General features: G+C 46.8%; 1 protein-coding gene across 1 annotated transcript in view; it reads left to right on the forward strand.

Moving 5' to 3' along the window:
- The first annotated feature begins 10,501 nt into the window (after window positions 1-10,501).
- Window positions 10,502-21,214, forward strand: part of LOC148509492 (uncharacterized) — a 47,412-nt gene continuing 36,699 nt past the window's right edge. The window contains exon 1 of the mRNA XM_088443042.1: window positions 10,502-11,538. Within this exon, the coding sequence (XP_088299168.1) occupies window positions 10,845-11,538 (694 nt within the window). The 5' untranslated portion in view covers window positions 10,502-10,844. The remainder of the gene's footprint in view (window positions 11,539-21,214) is intronic.

Consider the following 21,214-nt stretch of genomic DNA (forward strand, 5'->3'; position numbering starts at 1 on the left):
TATCTCCTGCTTACCTTTCTCTCCTGGAATGTCCTGCTGTCCCCATAAACTAGTATCACAGATATCTCCTGCTTACCTTTCTCTCCTGGAATGGCCCACTGTCCCATACATTAGTAACACAGATATCTCCTGCTTACCTTCCTCTACCGGAATGTCCCGTTGTCCCCATACACTAGTATCACAGATATCTCCTGCTTACGTTCCTCTGGCAGAATGGCCCGCTGTCCCCATACACTAGTATCACAGATATCTCCTGCTTACCTTCCTCTCACAATGTGACCCGCTGTCCCCATACACTAGTATCACAGATATATCCTGCTTACCTTTCTCTCCCAATGTGACCCGCTGTCCCCATACACTAGAATCACAGATATCTCCTGCTTACCTTCCTCTCCCAATGTGACCCACTGTCCCCATACACTAGTATCACAGATATCTCCTGCTTACCTTTCTCTCCCATTGTGACCCGCTGTCCCCATACACTAGTATCACAGATATATCCTGCTTACCTTTCTATCCAAATGTGACCCGCTGTCCCCATACACTAGTATCACAGATATATCCTGCTTACCTTTCTCTCCCAATGTGACCCGCTGTCCCCATACACTAGAATCACAGATATCTCCTGCTTACCTTCCTCTCCCAATGTGACCCACTGTCCCCATACACTAGTATCACAGATATCTCCTGCTTACCTTCCTCTCCCAATGTGACCCGCTGTCCCCATACACTAGTATCACAGATATCTCCTGCTTACCTTCCTCTCACAATGTGACCCGCTGTCCCCATACACTAGTATCACAGATATATCCTGCTTACCTTTCTCTCCCAATGTGACCCGCTGTCCCCATACACTAGAATCACAGATATCTCCTGCTTACCTTCCTCTCCCAATGTGACCCACTGTCCCCATACACTAGTATCACAGATATCTCCTGCTTACCTTTCTCTCCCATTGTGACCCGCTGTCCCCATACACTAGTATCACAGATATATCCTGCTTACCTTTCTCTCCAAATGTGACCCGCTGTCCCCATACACTAGTATCACAGATATATCCTGCTTACCTTTCTCTCCCAATGTGACCCGCTGTCCCCATACACTAGAATCACAGATATCTCCTGCTTACCTTCCTCTCCCAATGTGACCCACTGTCCCCATACACTAGTATCACAGATATCTCCTGCTTACCTTCCTCTCCCAATGTGACCCGCTGTCCCCATACACTAGAATCACAGATATATCCTGCTTACCTTCCTCTCCCAATGTGACCCACTGTCCCCATACACTAGTATCACAGATATCTCCTGCTTACCTTCCTCTCCCAATGTGACCCACTGTCCCCATACACTAGTATCACAGATATCTCCTGCTTACCTTTCTCTCCCATTGTGACCCGCTGTCCCCATACACTAGTATGGGGACCTAAATTCATCATGCTCCAAAAATAAAAAACATTTGTAGCTTGACGGTGGAAACATTTTGCCATCTTCAAACGTTTGCTCCCGCAATCTGCTACTTCCATAAGAGGATCCCTCCGCCTCTGTCCAGCTCCTTCCACTGGACGCCAGGGCTTTGTGCGCATATGTGAACCCTAGATCACGCAGGGGCGCTAGCACTTCCGAGTCAGACTCAGCGGTGCCAATTTTCACAGTTCCGAAAATAGCAGTGAAAACATTTGGGGAGAAAGCTGGTTTTGTCTGCACAATGAGTAAGAATTTAAATTATTGCCCCTAACTGCTTTGTGTATTATACTGTTGCAGGGGCGTATCTATAATGGGTGCAGGGTGTGTGGGGAACACGGGCCCCTGGGTCCAGTGGGGCCCCGCACCGCACACCCATAATATAACTTACCTCTCCGGAGTCCCATGTCGGCGGGGGGGTCCAGCGTTGTAAAACGACTGGTAAATGGCCGCTGCGGCCATTTTCCCATCGTCTGCGCATGTGCAGTACAGAGAAAATGGCCGCCGTGGCCATTTTCCCAGTGACCTGTGCAAACATTATAGACTCTGGCCGCACTCTAGTGCCCAGAGTCTATAACTCCGGTGCTGGCCGCGCACAGCTCAGTGCGCTGCCGGCCACCGGGCGGAGAGGAGGGGGCCAGTGTCGGATACTGCACGCGGGCCCCCTCCTCTCTAGAAACACCCCTGTACTGTGCGTTAAACCTCCCCTAAAATAAAGATTTCTTATGACCGCAATTTGTGGCTATAAGGCATCATTATTCACCTGAATGTATTGTTACTGAGTTGCCGGGACAGGGGCTACGATAGGAACCCATCTTCTCAATCAGTGAGATGTTTGGGAGTTTGGTAAATCCGGCAGCACAGCAGCCCCAAGAGTACCATATAGGGTTTGCTGTCGGAAATATAGAGACCATGGCAGATAAAGGAGATATCTGCTGCCGGCTTCTCCTTGTTACATCTTGGGGATATTTAATATTTGCGATTACCTTCTGAGAACTGGTGTTTTCGGGGGCTATGCCGCAAATATACTTTAATAAATATGCCCCTAAAACAGCGATTGTGACACCATGCCACCATACCACCCACCTATGCCATGCTCCCTGCTGCGCCGACCTGGCGTCAAGTTTGAGTTATAATACCAACACTTACATCATACTTCATTAAGACATCACTTGCCAAGCAGTGGCGTCCCTCCCCGCGGTGACACCCGGTCCGGGAGGGATGCCACCGAGAAGGGGAGTGGCCTCGTGGAAGGGGGCATGGTATTGAGGAAAGGGGGGTGCCCTCACAGCCCAAACCCCAGCCCCTGTTTATCAATGGGGTGGTGGGGGGTGCCGGAGGTGCGGGCAGTGCCGGCTCCCTCACTGTGACAGGAGCCGAGTGCTGCACTTAATACTACAATGCAGCACCTGGCTCCTGTCACTGAGGGGGAGTCTGCACCTTGGTGTCACCCCTCGGAGAATGACACCGGGGTGCGGCCCGCACCCCCCTTGTGACGCCACTGTTGCCAAGTTGCCATGAACAAAATGGAAACACAAAATCACTTTGTATTATCGAGCAGCAGGGCCGGATTAAGGCTTGTGGAGGCCCCAGGGCAACCAACTTGTGAGGGCTCCTACAAATAAAATTGTCGATTTGATATGTCATTAAAAATTATAAGCATACTTCCCGACTTTTCTTCTCTGCTCCCTGGGAGATGCCCGAAGAGCAGACACAGCTGGCCACTTTGGCGGCGGAGCCGGTTCCTATGTCACTAGTCCTCGCCCCTGTTACGGCAAACTGCTGCAGATTGCATCATTTAGCCCTGTCCCCTCCATACGGAGCCGTGATTCACGGCATTTGTGCCGCGATTCCAGGCAATTATCGCCCCATCTTGCCCACTTCACTGGCAGAATGCGGGAGATCCAGATGCTCTTCCATGTGTGCGGGGGGCTCCCCCAAAAATTCAGGAGCCTCCCACCACTTCCAGGAGAGAAGGTAAGTATAATTATAACGGTGTAAATACACTTAGCACCGCAAATGTGTTGAACACACATCAATGCCCCCAGTTCACATAATATCACACAGAGGGACTGATTCAGCAAGGATCGCAAGTGCAAAAACGCACACACCAGGTCGATTGTTGCATTCTGCGCATACGAGCCACTGCGATCGGGACTGCAATCACAGTGGCTACGCAGACCCATCACAGACTGATTGACAGGAAGTACTGTTTGGAGGTGGTGATGGGGGGGGTGGTCGGCGAAATGCAGGCATGCCAGTGCGTTTCAACGGCATTACAGGGGCGTGCATAATTAAGCCCCTGCGACGGCATATGTAGCCCGAGCTCTAGATACCAACAGGAAGTTTAGCAGTTTGTTAGTGAGGTCTGACACGCCTTAATTGTGCGTGAGGCTCCGATGGTACTCGATGGTACCGATGTTTTTGCAGACTTGCAAGGTATTACGGATGTAAGTAAAGGGATGTGGGCGTCTTTATGGCGGCATTGCGATCACAGCCATTTGCATAAATTTGCAGCAGAACTGCATATGCACTTGCTGCTGTGATCGCATCAGCTATCCTTACTGAATCAGGCCCTGAGACCTCAGGGTCTCATTCAGACCCGCTCGCGAGCGCAGGACTCTCGCAAGCGGGTCGATGGTACCCAAATGCGCATGCGCACGACGGAGGCGGGGAAGCCGTCGCTCAGGGTCTCGCACCAAAGGGGGCGTGCTGCCGATGGTGATTGACAGCATGCCCCCTTTGGTGGGCGTGCCGGGGGCGTGGCTGCCCAGACGGTCAAGACCATGGGAACGCCTACCATCTGGGTCCGGCCCCACTGACATCACTAGTGATGTCAGTGGGAGTGCTTTTGGCTCTGATAGAGCCAAAAGCACTCCAGGGCTTGCGGCAGCGAGACCCTACCGCAGGGTCTCGTCGCAAGCCCGATGGTTGCGATGGTCTTGACCATCGCGACCATCATCATGGATGCTCACATAAGCTGTAATTTTAGGTAGGCCGGCCCTGATTCAGAGCGAGTGCTCTGGTCAGAGCGTCCGGCTCTGAATCAGGCCCTCAGTTCACATGTGTCACAGGGCCCCTCATGCTAGTGATGCAGCTATGTGGGTGGGGGGGGACTCGGCAATCGCCCCGGCTGTGCTCTCAAGTAGTAATGTGTGAACAAAACAACTCTCACATAACAGAGTATCCCAGTTTCATGGAGAAAAAGGTATCGTGTTATTTCCTGACATTTTCCAGTCTAATGAAACTTTACTAAACTGAGGGCCTGATTCAGGTTGGTTCGCAAGGCTGCGTTCGCATGCAGCCGGCCGATGTTTGCATCCTGCGCAATGCGAGAACTGACCGCTGCGATCGGTAAGCACGCAGTCCCAGGGGTGTGCATAATATAGACCCTGCGATTGTATAGGTAGCCAGAGATCTACTTGGCGACTGGAAGGTTAGCAGTTTGTGCGGTAGGGTCAGGTCAACCACAACTGTGCGTATGGGTTCGATGTTACTCAATGTTACCGTTGTTTTCGCTGACTTGCGGATGCATGTCATGGGAAGTGGGCGGCTTTATACAGTGATAGGCGTCTTGGTATAGTGCTGCGGTTGCCGTGCGATTGCATTCATTAGCATATTTTCGCAGCGAGCGGGTGCGTGCGAACGCAGTCTTACGAACAAACCTGAATCAGGCCCTGAATCCACAGTGTCCCCCATCAACAGGATCAACTACTAGCTGATTGCAGAAGCTAAGAGACGTATTTCACCACGAATGACCAGAGAGAGGTGCAATCAGTGGATCATGTCGTTGGTTCAACTCTGAACTAATAATGGTTTCTGCATATTGAGCTGAAAAGCTGTCAGCACTCTGCAGATCCCCAGCAATGTGCAATGATGAGCACTGGCTGCAGCAGAAACATAAAACCCAGCAGCAGCTCAGTGAGCCATCCCCTGCACTCCTATTGCAGAGGTGGGGTCCGGCTTCCCACAGTATTTATAGCACGCAGGCTGGCCTGGAATGCCAGGCTGACAACATGCATGGGGGTCTAGTTACTGGTATACAGCACTTTACTGAGCCTCCTTTCTAAAACCCAGCATTCACATCATCCAGTCAGCACATTTCTGTTGAGTACGCTAATATTCCATAGGTATAGCTATATGTTTAATCAGCAGTAACATGACTGTCCTGCTTATGAAACATGTATGATGAGCTTGTAGGAGAAAGTAAAATCACATTCACTTTTTTCTTGTTGTAGCTCAGACACCTGATAGCAATCAGCAGGGGAGACATTCTGGCTATAACAGTAACTGCGATTGTCAGGGGCTGGGCCAGTAATCAGTCCAGCGTGCTCAGATAAGGCGCACGGCCTGATACAGTACCTGGTATTGGAGATATCTACTGCGGTTCCCCTGTTTCCAATCGCAATAACAGCACCCATAGGGGATTTTTAATACATCCGAGCGGCAAAGAATTTTTTATTGGCGCGAATTGTGGCGATAAGAAAATCTAATTATAGGGTCTAAAACCCAATACTTAATAATGGGCCCCTAAAACACAAAAACATAAGAGGTCACATCAGGGGCGTTTCTTGAGAGGAGGGGGCCCGTGTACAGTCTTCATTACAGACCCCCGCCTCTCCGTCCGATGGTCGGCAGCGCACTGAGCGCACTTATAGACTCTGGGCACTAGAGTGTGCCCAGAGTCTATAGCGCATGCGCAGATTACCGGGAAAATGGCCGCAGCGGGCATTTTCCCTGTACTGCGCATGCACAAATGACGGGAAAATGGCCGTGGCGGCCATTTTCCAACCGTTTTTTACAGCACAGACACCGGTGCCGACATGGGACTCCCGAGAGATGAGTATGATATGGGTGCAGGGTGTGCGGTGAGGCCCCCCTTGGACCCAGGGGCCCGTGTGCCCCAAACACCCTGCACCCATTATAAATTGATGATTGTCATTTGCTTTCATACTTTACCAGATTTTCATTCCAACCAATCAACTAGTTGGCTGGTTGGACAGATAATCTTTATGTGTGTGCCCAGATTAAGATGTACAGATAATGTGAATAAAGAAAGAAATAGTGATTAAAACCTGCTGTGTGCAGGAATGCTGCTGTCTGTGTCATGATATTGTACCTTCTAACAGGGGTAACGTGTTACAGAGGATGGTCACAGTGTGGGGTCCTGATCACTTACTGTATACTGGGATGCTTTTAAAGTGGATGGCAACAAATTTACCAGCGTAGGATTTTATATAAATAACCAGATCCAATCCCATATATTGTATACTCACAGGCACCTATGAATATGAGATTTACAGATCCTCCTCTGTTGTATGTATCTATTACCATAGATCTCTCTAGCCCACTAAATCTCTCTGTGAGGATACATGTAATTGATTTTATACTCATAAATAGTGCACTGTAAAGGAATCAGATTTAATTATAATAAGAGTGCTCTTTGCTGTCATACATTAGTCACCATCCAAACTACTGTACACATATAGGGCCTGATTCAGACCCGTTCACAAACAGACGCTCGCTCGTTCCTGGCCGATGTTATGCAATTGCGCATGCGTATGCATCGCAGTGTGCGTGCGCGAATTAGTCCGAGCGATCGGGAAGCGCTCGCTCGCCCAGCAAAGACAGCCCAGTGGAATGAGTGACAGGAGAGGCCATTTGTGGGTGGTAACAGGGGCAGGGCAGTAGTAACGGGGGAGTGGAGTTGCGAACGCAGGAGAGCCGGAGTGTTTCAACGCCGTTTCAGAGGCGTGCATAATTAACCAGCAGCGTCATAGTACACGTCACCTGGTTGAATTATACACTGAAGTGATCGCAGTGATTGTGGTAGGGTACAGTCAACTGCAAGTGCTGCGCTCAGATCCGATGGAACCCGATGTACCGATGGTTGTATATACTTCCTGGAGATGAGGTTCGCTACTGGGCGGCTAAAGACAGGCTGGTGGGCATCTGTAAACACAAAGTGATCGCACGCCAAGACATAGTGGGCGTGCTTATGCCTTGTCATGCAATCGCCTGCCTTGACATCACTTAGCTGAATTTGCATATGCTGGGAGCGAGCGGCCGCATCTAGCGAGAGGGTCTGAATTAGGCCCATAGTGCGTTACCAGATCCCAGCAATTGCTGTAATTGGAATGCTGTTAGATTTCCTATGACTATCACACTGCAGTCTGTGTTATCTGACTGGGGACAGCTTTCCTCTGTGGCTGTAGTAATAAATCCCTAACACTGTGTTAGACATGTAATCCTTCTCAGATTTGATTAGCAACATACATAGGGTCTGATTCAGAGCCGGACGCTATTTGCGCTCGCTCGTTTAGAAAAAGGGGCTGGCTATTTAAATGACCGTTCGCTGTTTGCGGTCTGTTGACGCCTCTATGTCTGAACGAGCGAACAAAACATGCAGACGTTTTTTGAAAAAAACCGCCCCCTGGCCGCTCGCATCATATGTCATCTCCGCTATTTATTTGATTAATCGAGTACATCGAACGGCGTCTGAACTGCTCACTATTCTTGTGGTTGCATTTTCCTACCGCAATCATGCGAGCAGTTCTGGCTAAAAGACACCCAACTGACGTGGTCGATGACGCTGCTTTGTTAATTATGCACACCCCGTTTTGACTTTTAAGCACGCCTGCGTTCGGATCTCCACTCCCCGTTTTCAAGCACCTTCCCCTGTTACCACCCACAAACGCCTCACTCTGTCACTCAAATTAGCAGGCATCCGCTATTTTGCGAGCACACGATTTTTGGCCGCACTGACTGGTTCGCGCATGCGTACTAAAAGTAAAACCAGTACGCATGCGCAGTTGTGCGAACATCGCTCGGAGCGAACGAGCAGCCGCTTACGAGCGGCTCTGAATCAGGCCCAGTGTCAGCACAAGCAGTATAGTCCTAGCTAATACGTATACATAGACACAGTAGTAGAGCCAGCACACAGCTTCTATAAGCCGGCGCGTGCTTCGCAGTGTCCACTTCATCAGGGCCCTGTGTCATTGGCCATCTGGAATGCCCACTTGACTTGGGGCATACTTGCCTACCCTTCCGATTCAGCCAGGAGCCTACTGAAAATCGGATGCTGCTCCCAGCCCCCCGAAGCGGCAGGTATGCCTCCCGGCAGGACCTGTTCTACCATGGGCATTTTAAGAGTGGAGGGGGCCCGTTTTAAAACTTAGTGGGGGCCCGTTCTCCTCTCTTGTGCGGTGCCGCGGAGTCACAGTGCAGCAGATTCTGGCTTAGTGCCAGAATCTACTGCGCATGCGCGGGTCTCCGGGAAAATGGCACCCCACGCCGGTTTCCTGGGGACAGCAGTACTGCACATGCCCGAGTCACTGGGAAAATGGGTGCCCTGCAGCAGCACTCTGGTGACTTTGGATGGGTAAGTATAAAACTATATGAGTGCAGACCAGGGTGTGCGGTGTGGGTCCTCCCCGGGACCGTACACCCTGCACCCATTAGAGATACGCCCCTGCTTTCTGCGCATGCGCAGAACGGGTCCTGCAATTATGCTCGCAGACCACCAAGTCGTAGCCTGATTGACATGCTGTGGCGTGTGGGGGTGGAGCAAGGGGCGGGGCTGTTCACTGTTTTCGGAAACTGGAGCGTGTCAACACCGTTTTCCGGGAGGGATGAGGGCAGGGTCTGCGTCGCGGGCGCAGATTCCTGGCCTTCTACGTGACCAGCACCTAGTCAGGCTGCGGGCAGCTCCAGCAGCCTGACCAAAGCAGCAACCGGTTGCGATGGTGATCCCAGCATGCAACATTGGTCACAGTGCTGGGATCGCGAATGCAGCAAGGAGGTGTCTGCCATCCCCTTCTGCATTTGCATCACAGATGGACGGAATTACGCAGCCGCTTGTGCGCGGCTATACAAATCCGTCCATCTCTGAATCAGGCCCAGTGTGTGAGAAATAATTGTGCCCCAATACAAATACTAAATGTCTATTATTCTTTATTTATATAGTGCCACAAGGGGTCCACATCGCCTTACATAGGGTCAGATCCAGTGATGGACGCAGTGCCGATGTTTGCTCATTTGAGCGATTATCGGAGGTCTGCGCATGTGTATGAGATGCACTGCGTATGCGTCAAGTTTCATTACCGATGTCGCACGCAGTGAGGATTTATTTGCGTACTGACTGACAGGCAGTGACCATTTGTGGGCGGTAACGGGGGGTGGAGACTCAAACGCAGGCGTGTCGCGACCATCTTTGCGACGTGTCTCTGCCTCTGATCACGTACGCAGTGAAAATGGCTCTGGCGTCTCAATTCCGGGGGGCCATTCTGCGCGACCAAAGGGTTACTCATAAGTCCGATAATCGGCTTATCTGCGACAATGCCTCACCTTTATACGCAGTCGCTTGGATTCGCGAAGCCGCCAGTGGGCGTCTCAATAAGAATCCCGAGGGCTGCGCATTTGCATAAATTCACACAGCCACTAAGTACAAATTCGCAGCTGCGGCACTAACGTCCATCTCTGAATCTCTCCAGACCTACCCTGATTATATATAGATGCCAGGTGGCCTGAGACAAGGCTGAGCGTTATGGCTGGGGCAGCAAACAGAAAAGGGTTAACATTTTTAACCACCTGTGTCCTATCTGGGCTTCGGTGGTTTTACAGCGAGTTTGATCTCTCCTTCTGCAGCTCGAGCAAAATAAACCTTCAAGCATTCATCCACAAGGATGCTGAAAATGTAATTACTCCCAAAAAGTGACCCTGTCCTTCCAAAGCGGGCTTAGGGACACGTGCAATCTCTATTACACAGAGATGCCTGATTGTTGCCAGAAATCACTGGAGGGCAGGATGAAGGGGCATTAAAATCACGATGCTCTTGTCACAATGACCGGCACTAGCAAAGGCAGATAACGCCTAAGTATAGCTATCCCACCACCCAGGCATATCAGGCTTACTAGTAACTTGTCTCAGTGCTGCCTTCAGTGACCTTTTGCATAGCTTGGATCACAAATATGGTCATGAAGCCCATTAAGTCTTTCTATATTAGCGGCACCGAAGAGCTGGAAAAAAGCCCTTCCTCTGCAGCTATTGGCTGGAAGACAGAGGGCTCCTTTTCTGCATCTGCTGCTATCAATCACTCCAGCCCTATGCATGGGTCACTTTTTCCCAGGGCACTTTTCTTCTTCACTTTCGCTGTTTGTCTGCTGACGTTTTGCTTGTTGTCTCCCATCCAACTTTGCCTTTTATTGGATTAGTTTATTGGGAATGCAAACTGGTCCTTCACGCTTAGAATTGGACTGACCCAACCTACTGCAACATTGTTTTACCTTACTATCACCTCTGGGAATACTGCGAGAACCAAAGGACACTGTGAGACGACTGGGAGGAAGTATACAAAGTGTGACTTGACTCTTTTGCACTAAGATGGCCTCACAGAGAGTGTGGCTGTGGTGCCTGCTGCTCACGGTTATTTGCTCCTTCCAAGTAAACGTACTGCCTGGAGTTCAAGGGCAGGCCCAAGGAGCAGTGCAAGGTGATGGTGACGACGATGATGATGATGATGACACTCAGGTAGATCATGATGCAGATGATGATGATGATGATGATGATGATGACGATGATGACAGTAAAGAAGATGACGATAAAGATGACGACGATGATGACGATGATAAAGATGATGACGATGATGATGACGACGATGATGATGATAAAGATGACGACGATGATGATAAAGATGACGATGATGATGACGACGACGATGATGATGACGATGATGATAAAGATGACGACGATGATGACGACGATGATGACGACGACGACGATGATGACGATGATGATAAAGATGATGACGATGATGACGACGACGACGATGATGACGACGATGATAAAGATGACGATGATGACGACGACGATGATGACGACGATGATGACGACGACGATGATGATGACGATGATCAAATTGTGAGAAAGCATGAAGATGATGATGATGACGACGATGATGACGACGATGATGACGACGATGATGATGACGATGACGACGATGATGATGATGACGATGACGATGATGAAAGTCCCAAAAAGCAGGAAGGTGGCAATGATGATGATGATGATGATGAAGGTAACTAAGACTAAAAGTGTTTCGTATTTTATAAAATAAATAGGGATCATCGCTCAGTTATAATTGCTCACACTAGTGGAAAAGTAGCATCAATATTTTTCTACATTGAAAAAAAAAAAAGCAAAGTCTGTGTCAGTAACGTGTTGCTTGTAACGTCGCAGCATTAGCTCACACGCTTAATCTAACATGTGGCTGCCGGCATGAACAAGATACCTAAACAGATTTGCATTGAGCCTTTGTCACTGCGTGCTAAGCCTTCTCTGCTTTATTAATCGCAAAAATCATTGGGACATTGATATGGACTGGACTGAAGTTCTACTGGAAGGAACTGTGTTACTCCTGGCACAGAGTTGGGACACTACAAATGACGCTTTACAAATCTGACTTCTGGGCTAAAATATTTATGGTAATCCTTTATGGGAAAATCTTTATTTGACAGTATAAACGGTGTCAAATAAAAACCAGAAAACCAGTTAAAATAAATATGTTTCAACTCCTATCGCCTAGTTTTTCTGGTATAAATGGCTACTAATTATTATATTGTGATGTAAATATACCATGTACAGGGCTCGGAAGTTGACCAGTTCATTGGCTGCTCCAGTTTTCCAGTATTCTGGTTCCCCCCTCCCCCTCATGTATTGGGCCAAGGCGAATGCTGCTTGGTTTAAAATGTGTTGTGTATAGAAATATTACTTCCATCATTGCCCTCTCAGCTAAGAGTATTGAACTTACTCTGCATTGATTAGCTAAATGTTGCTTCATTAATACAAATGCATAATGTTTCTATGTACAACGTTTTTGACATTTCCCGGTAAAAAAAAAAATTTAGGGAAAAATATATTGCAGCACTGCATCAAAGTGCCCCGCAGAATACATTATATTATATTATTATACAGTACGTCTCATCTAGCTTTAATAGCCAGGTCTGGAGTACCGGATCTATGGCGGAAAGGGCGATTCATTTCTGCAGTGACATATGTACGAAACACACACAGCCTCCATGCACTGCTCTGCAGCCATCTTGTTAAAGCCAGACTTGAAATAGATACTTTGCAGGGCTGCACCGAACAGCAGATTATCAACACAGTATTTCAGTTGAAGATCCCTTTAGATATCCCATTAGATCAGTATTTGTAATTGGTTCATTTCAAGATGACTCATGGGAACATCACTGTCCAGGTCCCAGGGAGAATTTCAGTTCCCGTCCATTTCAATATTACAGAAAACTGTTTAGTTTAGCAGATTCAGGAGTGAAGGGGTTAAATGTAGTGATGGTTTTATACAATCTACAGATCTACACCGTTAATAGTTCTTTAAGAGGAAACCGAGCCGTTCTGTCTGTCTGCCAGAAGCTTATACATCCTTGTTGCATGTCAATATATCCAGATATTCGCAATATTATTTCCTTAACCACTTCCCTGCCAGAGGAACAAAGGTAAAACTGAACTACAGTATAACAACAAAACATAATAGATGAACTCCAAACAGGAAACACATACACTAAAATAAATGTTATGCCAGGACAAGCTCAGTATTACATCAGATTAGTTGTTTAAATGTTGAGATTACAATTTGCAGTTCATGGAAATGTGTTGCCCCCCCCTTTACCCTCTTCTGATGAAGAAAGGGTTAACTCTGGTGCAGCTTGTGTTTCAGTGTGCTTATTATAAAATGGTAACGTGGTCACAGCTCTGTGCAGCTGCTGGGAGATATCTTACTTTCCATTTTAATAAATGCTTTAACTAAACATTATATTTGTCCAGCTTTATTGATTGCGGTGTCTGAGCATGGTGGCTCACCTGAGTCCGGAAATTCATAGGTTTAGTGCTTTTGCCTTTAATTTTATTGCCACTGCTGTTTGTATAGTGCAGGCTATGAGCATGTTTGTTTGTGGCGACCATTTATTTCTCACAAACCCATGTGCAGGCTTCTAATCCACTTTGCAGGCCCCTCCTCCCCTTCTGGGAGACCCTGGAATGGGAGGGTCTGGGGCAATGGCGTGTGCGTGACACTGCAGATTGCATCATCAAGGCCTCACCCCTGCTGCAAAATGATGTAATTCTCCACATTTTGCAGCAGGAAGTGACAACACAATGACGCAATTCACAGCAGTTTGTGTCATCACGGCCCTGCCTGCAAAATTCACAACAGAATTGATGCAGGAGGGTTGTCTGCTTTCCAGAGATACCGGCAGATCTCCTAAAAATGCAGACGCCACAAGCCCCCTTAGGGATCAGGATACCGGCGTCGGACTCCCGCCGCCCGGCAAAATGCAGACGCCACAACCCCCCTTAGGGATCAGGGTTTAGGATGCGGGAAGGTGGGGTTAGGGTTAGGCACCACCAGGGGGGGTTAGGGTTAGGCACCGCCTAGGGAGGTTAGTTTTAGGCACCACTAAGGGAGGGCTACGGTTAGGGGGGGAGATGGCTATGGTTAGGGGAGGGGGAGAGGGGTAGGGTTAGGCACCACCAGGGGGGGTTAGGGTTAGGCACCGCCTAGGGAGGTTAGGGTTAGGTACCACTAAGGGAGGGTTAGGGTTAGGCACCACCAGGGGGGGTTAGGGTTAGGCACCGCCTAGGGAGGTTAGGGTTAGGCACCACCAGGGGGGGTTAGGGTTAGGCACCGCCTAGGGAGGTTAGGGTTAGGCACCACTAAGGGAGGGCTAGGGTTAGGGGGGGAGACGGCTATGGTTAGGGGAGGGGGAGAGGGGTAGGGTTAGAATATTAATAGCCGCCGTTGGTAATCTGACTGTTCGGGCTGCCACAGTTGGGATTTGATCTCGCGGCTATTGAGCCGCCGGTATTTCATACCCATCCCCATCCAGAGATAGTAGGAAAGTATTCTCTGATCCTCAGAAAATCAGAGTGATCATCCCATTAGCAGGGCCAGATTTGTAACTGGGCAAATATGCCCTTAGAGTTAAATGGTGCGGCGGCCATTTTGACCCATACCATCAAATAGTTAAGTAGGTAGATGAAAATACAAATAGATAGGTTTACTTTGAATTCATTGATGAAGTAATTGAGGTAAAATTTGGGACCTGACAGATCCCCTTTAATAAAAATATTTTGGTCACAATGCAGCCAAACCTTTCTTGACATCGCCCCTTATTTACTAAAGATTTCTGTGGACGAAGTGAAGGTGGATATAGGTTGATACACTTGGGCACCTACTTAGCAAGCTAAATCTGACACCTCTGTCATACAACTTGTACTGTATTAATTGTAAGCATGCAAAGTATATTACTTACAGATATCACCTTACTGAATGTATAAGCTATCCCACTGAATGCAGGACAGTGATTAACTAAAAATATGAAAGGAATCCAACTTGACAGCGCATGCAACAGAAATGTCAAATATATATATATATGTATATATATATTTATAAAAATGTATATACACATATATACATGCACTATATATATATATATATAAAACAACATATATACACACATATACATGCACTATATATATATATATAAGATATACACATATATACTGTATATATATATATATATATTATATACAATTACTGTATATATAGGATTACATAGGTCTGCAATGCTGCTGTTGCAGAATAAACTTATACCTATACAGTATATCCCTTATACAGGGGTTGTGGCAGTGTTATGTCCAGGCTCTTCCTGGAGACTCCCCAGTCTGCAGTGCAGATTAGGTTGTTAAGGCTCCAATCCTCTATTCCAGTGTTTCTCAAACCCAGTCCCCATGGAAACTTAGCAGTGCATGTTTTCCAGGTCATCAAGCTGGAGCACAAGTGTATTAATTGACTAATAGCCCCCATACATCTACAACTGATTGGGGCAATTCCTCATTCTGCCAATGGCACTGTTGGGGAATCAGGAATATTCAACATGTTGAAAAAATCTACATTTCCCAATCCCAACCAGAAACGGCAAAATCGGAGATTCTTAACATGCAGAATTTCCCCGATTCCCTGTCAGATCGCCGATCATCGATGGCCGCCAAACAGCGGATTAGCAGTACGGATCAGGGAAATGCGCCTCAGATGTATGAGCTCCTTATCACAATACATCTACAGGTGGTACTAATTCCAGAGAGAACACTCAGAGTTAGAGTTCCATGAGGACAGAGGTGTAGAAACACTGCTCTATTCAATATGCTATTAGGTCACCTAGGCATTGAGTGTCTGTGCCATTTATCGTCTTCTATTTCCACTGTCATATGGATTATACCTGAGACAGAGCTGTAACTAGACTTTCTGGTGCCCTGTGCCAGAAAGAGCATTGGCACCCCCCTCATTTTTCAAAGGGACATAATGCACCCAAAAAAGAGCCATGGCTACATGGGGAAGGGCCAGGGAAGAGATAGGGGATGCCAGGAGATGCTGGGGATGAGATAAGAGGAAGCTACAAGCAAGAATGATAATAAACAGGCCCAAACAGCACCCCCTGACCTGTGGTGCCCTGTGCGATGGCACCGGCCGCACTACCCTAGCTACGGCCCTGACCTGGGAGATAGGTTACTGAGAAGTCCTCCCTAATGAATGGTGCATGCATCCAGCAAGATTCTTAAATGTTTGCACCCATTCTCTGCTCTCAAGAGACACCTCCAAAAACTGTAAGTTTGACCCCAGACTGGTCTAATAGTAGCCTGCCCAGGGCCAGCTCCTGGCCCCACCGGGCACCTGGTTCAAGAGAAAGGCAGAAAATGTGGAGGTCACTCCGATCAGATCATTCAAGTGATGGGGTCTTATACTACTCTGTAGGTCTCTACTGCCGGACCCAACTCTCCCTGCTTGTGCTGGAGCGTGGAGGGTAGTGTCTTCATTCAAAAACACCCATGTGTTCAGCTGCCTGGGAATTAATGACAGCTCAGATTATCCAGACTAACAGGGCCAGCATGGCACAGGACCATTGATGAAGCTGCTCACACCTATAAGAAATAACCACATACTGACACAGGGTGCCAATCACCAGGAATTTGCATATTCATATCAGCCAATGAGACTAGATACACATTGTGCACTTGCCCAGAATGTAGCCTTGGCAACATCATGCCTGCAGGACCTAGTGACTGCCTCCCATTGCTAGTCCTGTTCTTTTTACTATGTGCAGATCTGATTGGCTGGAACTGCTGCACTGGTCATCTTGTGGAGAAGATTTTGGAAGTGTAGTAGTGTAGTGTTTCCAGCGGGTACGTAAGGGAGGGTTGCACTGTAGCATCGGATATTTGATTTCTGAGTCTTACAACTGCAGGAGCTGGGAATCTGCATTGTGTAGAAGAGTCCAAAATAGTATTAATGCTATAAAGTAATCCTTAGTATATAATGTGTATATTGGTCAGTAAAATAATCTCTACTATACATTGTATATAATACATTAGAATGGTTTCTGTGCACTGTAGCAGTAATTAGAAGATTGCTCTCTGTATTGTATCTTGGGGGTCTATTTGCAATCAGGAAGCGTTCGCTCGCAGCGCATAGCCACCTCACTAGAATGAGTGACAGGACGAGCAGTTTGTGGGTGATGACGGGTTGGTCGATGGAAACGGGGGAGTGGTGGTGTGAACGCAGGCGTGTCTAAGCGTCTTATCGCTGTTTGAGGCGTGCATAGTTAAGACGCAGCATCATAGTACATGTCACATCGCTGAGTTACACACTGAAGCACTCGCAGTGCTTTCGGTAGGGTATGGTCAGCCACAAGTGCTGCGTATGGTTCCGATGTTGCTCGATGTTACCGATTGTTGCATACACTTCCTGGAGATGACGTGTATCACTAAGGGAAAGTAGGTGTCTTATGACAGACTGGTGGGCATCAAAATACACACCGCGATCGCACGCCAACACATAGTGGGCGTGCTAATGCCTTGTTGTGCGATCACGGGATTTGCATACTTTGGCTGCGTGCGAACGCATTTAGCGAGCAGGTCTGAATCGGGCCCACTGGACACTAAAATGTGCTCTTGGTCACTATAATACTTTCTGCATTGCATACCAATCACTAGAATTCTCTTTGTATTATACAATGGTCACTAGAATGCTCTCTATATTGTATCAGTCACTAGAATACTTACAGTATTCAACATACATTATACTACACATCATGGTTAAAGATATATCATTTCCATATTAAGAAATGATTGCTCCTTTCCTGCTGCTTTCATCTAAAGATGGCATTGCCCACCGCATCCAGGCTCCGGAATGTATCAGATTCCCGAGATTGGTGCATATATGGTAAGTGGCCAAACCTCGGGAATCTGATAGGTTTGACCTCAAAATATGCTGTGCCCTATCCTGCCCTTGGTCTGTTAGTAGGTATGCAATGATTATCTTTCACTCACGCATTTTCCTTCTAAACAGATTCAGGACCTCATTCAGAGTCGGTCGTTGCGGCCGCACGGTCGTACGCCACCGATGTTCGCTAAACTGCACATGCGTAAAATTCGCAATGCGCGTGCGCAAACTAGCTATTACGATCAGAAATTGCTCTCTCCTTCAACTTGGCCAGGTCGTTAGCTTGAGTGACAGAATGAGGCGTTTGTGGGTGGTAACAGGGGAAGGTGCTTGTGAACGTGGGAGTGGAGATCCGAACGCAGGCGTGCCTGACTATGCAAACGGCGTTTTAAGGGAGTGCATAATTAACTAAGTAGTGTCATGGCACATGTGACATGGGAGGTTTTTACACTGACTTTATCGTAGTGCTTAAGAGAGGGTATGGTCAACCTTAAGGTCTACGACCAGTTCCGATGGTTCCCGATGGTCTCGATTAATCCTTATATGCCCGGAGATGACGTGTAATGGGAACGAGAAGGGGGCATATTTTTAGTCTTAGGGCCGCATCCTCTCCTCGCTCGTCCAGCTAACGATCCCATCTTATCTTATTGCATATCCGGCCCCTTTTACATTACGACCGTGCGGCCGCAATGACTGACTCTGAATGAGGTCCTCATTGTGAACCTGGATTATGCAGAAACTGAAATGTCAGTATCTTGTTATAAGCAACAGCTTTGTAAGACTATTAATAATAACATTGTATACTATAAATGCACAATATCAAATAATATAGTTTATTTTGTTTTGTTTTTAAGAAGCACTGAAGGGAATGTAAATAAAATAAAATTCCATGTGTTTTTCTAGTCAAAGCTGAAAGCCCCTAATGAATCCTAGCCAAAGGAGGGGGGAATTCAGTCCTGTGCCATCTGCTGCTGAGCACTGTCAGTGGCACACATATCGGCCTGTTACGGTATTCTTGACATTGCAAGGTTTCCTTTGCGATTCAGGGTGTATGGGTGGCGTCAAAGGGCACCTTGTACCTGCAGCCTAAGGAGATATAAGGGTTTCCCCAAGCCATAGGTGCAAATTGAAATTCAAGAGGACTCTTCTGCACTGGGAAGGTACAAACATAAAACATACGTCTATGGCACAGAGCAGTAATTGGGCATTCCCTTACTCACCCATCTAGAGAGAGCACATGTGCATGTATCTGAGAGGAGCCATAATGATGTCACAGTTTAATAATGTAGAACTGGTAACCTCAGAATAAATAACCAGATGTTTATAGCTGAAGAATACTCCAAAAGGTTTATAATGTATAAGTTATTTATTTATAAATGGGATTTTCATAATACATTAGTGTTTCACTGTAGCAGACAGTCAGTATACAGCTAAGCATAAATATTTATAAAAATATATATACAGCATCAAAAAATAACATATATAATAGACATTTAGGAGTCTATTCAGCAACAGTGACGATGTTGCCAAGAATATTATCTGGCAACATTGGCTCACTGTGTGATTGAAAGGTTGATCATTATAGTGGCTGAAACTGAGACAATTATGAGGACAGTCCCAGAACACTGTATAGCTCTCCTTTTAGGAGAGTGCATCAGCAATCGATTGTGGCAATTCAGCAATTTGCAATCAATGGGGAAAAAAAATCTGCAATGTATGGGCTTCACAGATCGCAGATTGCAACCAAAAAGTAATTGGAATTGTTAAATCAGATTGTCCACATGTTGGATTTCACAGATGGATTGGGACTGTAGATTTGTAATGTATGGACATGGGCCCTCATTCAGAGCCGCTCGTTAGCGGCAGTACGCTCGTTCCGAGTGATGTTCGCACATCTGCGCATGCGTACGGTTTTTAGTACGCATGCGCGAACCAGTCAGTGCGGCCGAAAATCGTTTGTACGCTATATAGCGAGTGCCTGCTATTTTGAGTGACAGAATGAGGCGAATGTGGGTGGTAACAGGGGAAGGTGCTTGAAAACGGGGGAGTGGAATTCGAATGCAGGCGTGCTTAAAGGTCAAAACGGGTGTTTTAAGGGTGTGCATAATTAATCCAGCAGCGTCATTGACCACGTCACTTGGTTTTTTTAAACTCAGAACTGCTCGCAAAATAGCGGTTGAAAAAACCAACCACAAGAATAGCGAGCAGTTCATACGCTGTACAATGTACTCGATTAATCTAATAAATAGCGGACATGACGTATGGTGCGAGCGGCCAGGGGGCGTTTTTATCAAATAAACGAGCGTATGTTTTGCTCGCTCGTTCAGACTTAGAGGTGTGAACAGACTGCAATGTGCGAACGGATCATTTGAATAGCCACCCCTTGTTTTTGAACGAACGACCGCAAATAGCGAACGGCTCTGAATGAGGGCCATTGTCACGATTTTTTATCAATTATTGAAATTTATGGAGCTATTCAGCAATAATGATGTTACGGTAACACGCTGTCCCTGCGATGTTACAGAAGACATTGTTATCGGTTTCCGAAAACAATCCCTTCTGTTACTGCTACTGAGCATGCTCAGTCATGCGCTCGGGAACAGTCTCCGTCCCTGCTTTGCGGTGACTGCCGATGGGTAAGTCCAAAGTGATTGATGTGTGTACGCAGGCTTTATATTAGTCTGTATACATGTATATTTATGTTTAGCATTTATATATAAATGTTAAAAATAAAATTACAAAAATATAAATGTTTTATATTAGCCTGTATACACACGTCAATCAATTTAGGCAGGTTTGACATACTCTATAGTGACTTACCTGCAAAGCAGGGACGGAGACTGGGCGGAGTTACAAGATGCTGCAGGGACTTATGGGAAAATTTCCCTCTGTCCCTGCAGTTTTCGGGCAATTTAATGTATTAATCTGACGTTATATAAAATACAGTGCGGTACACTGCGAGATGGGAATTAATGGAGAAGATAATTGTGTTATCGTCTCCATTATCCCATTGCTGAAAAGTGGATTTACATAAAAAATGCGGAAATTATGATTTTTTTAATGTAGAAAAATTATTCCTGAATAGAGCCCGAAATCTTAAAATCCTTACTGCTTCAGGAAGCGGCCAGGAGCTGCGAAACACGCCAGTTTTACCTATCAGTGAGATATATTTTATTGTATACTTATGTTTTATTTTATTCAATTTTTTTGGTCAATATAATTTTACGCCTATTTTTTTGATTTTGTATATTTTTTTTTAAATGAATTTTAGAAACCATATATCAAGATGTTATTGTAATTTATGGGGGGAAATAAATTACTCGGCATCGACACAATGTGCGGTTCTGGAATGGCATGTCATGTAATTGCCGAGGAAATTAATCCCCCCCCCCCTACAGAATACAATAATATCCTGAAATAATTAAAGGAGAACTTCGGTACAGAAAAGTACAATCTTTAA

Source organism: Taudactylus pleione, unplaced genomic scaffold (genome assembly GCF_031769625.1).
Source record: "Taudactylus pleione unplaced genomic scaffold, aTauple2 ptg000324l, whole genome shotgun sequence".
NCBI classification, from domain to species: domain Eukaryota; kingdom Metazoa; phylum Chordata; class Amphibia; order Anura; family Myobatrachidae; genus Taudactylus; species Taudactylus pleione.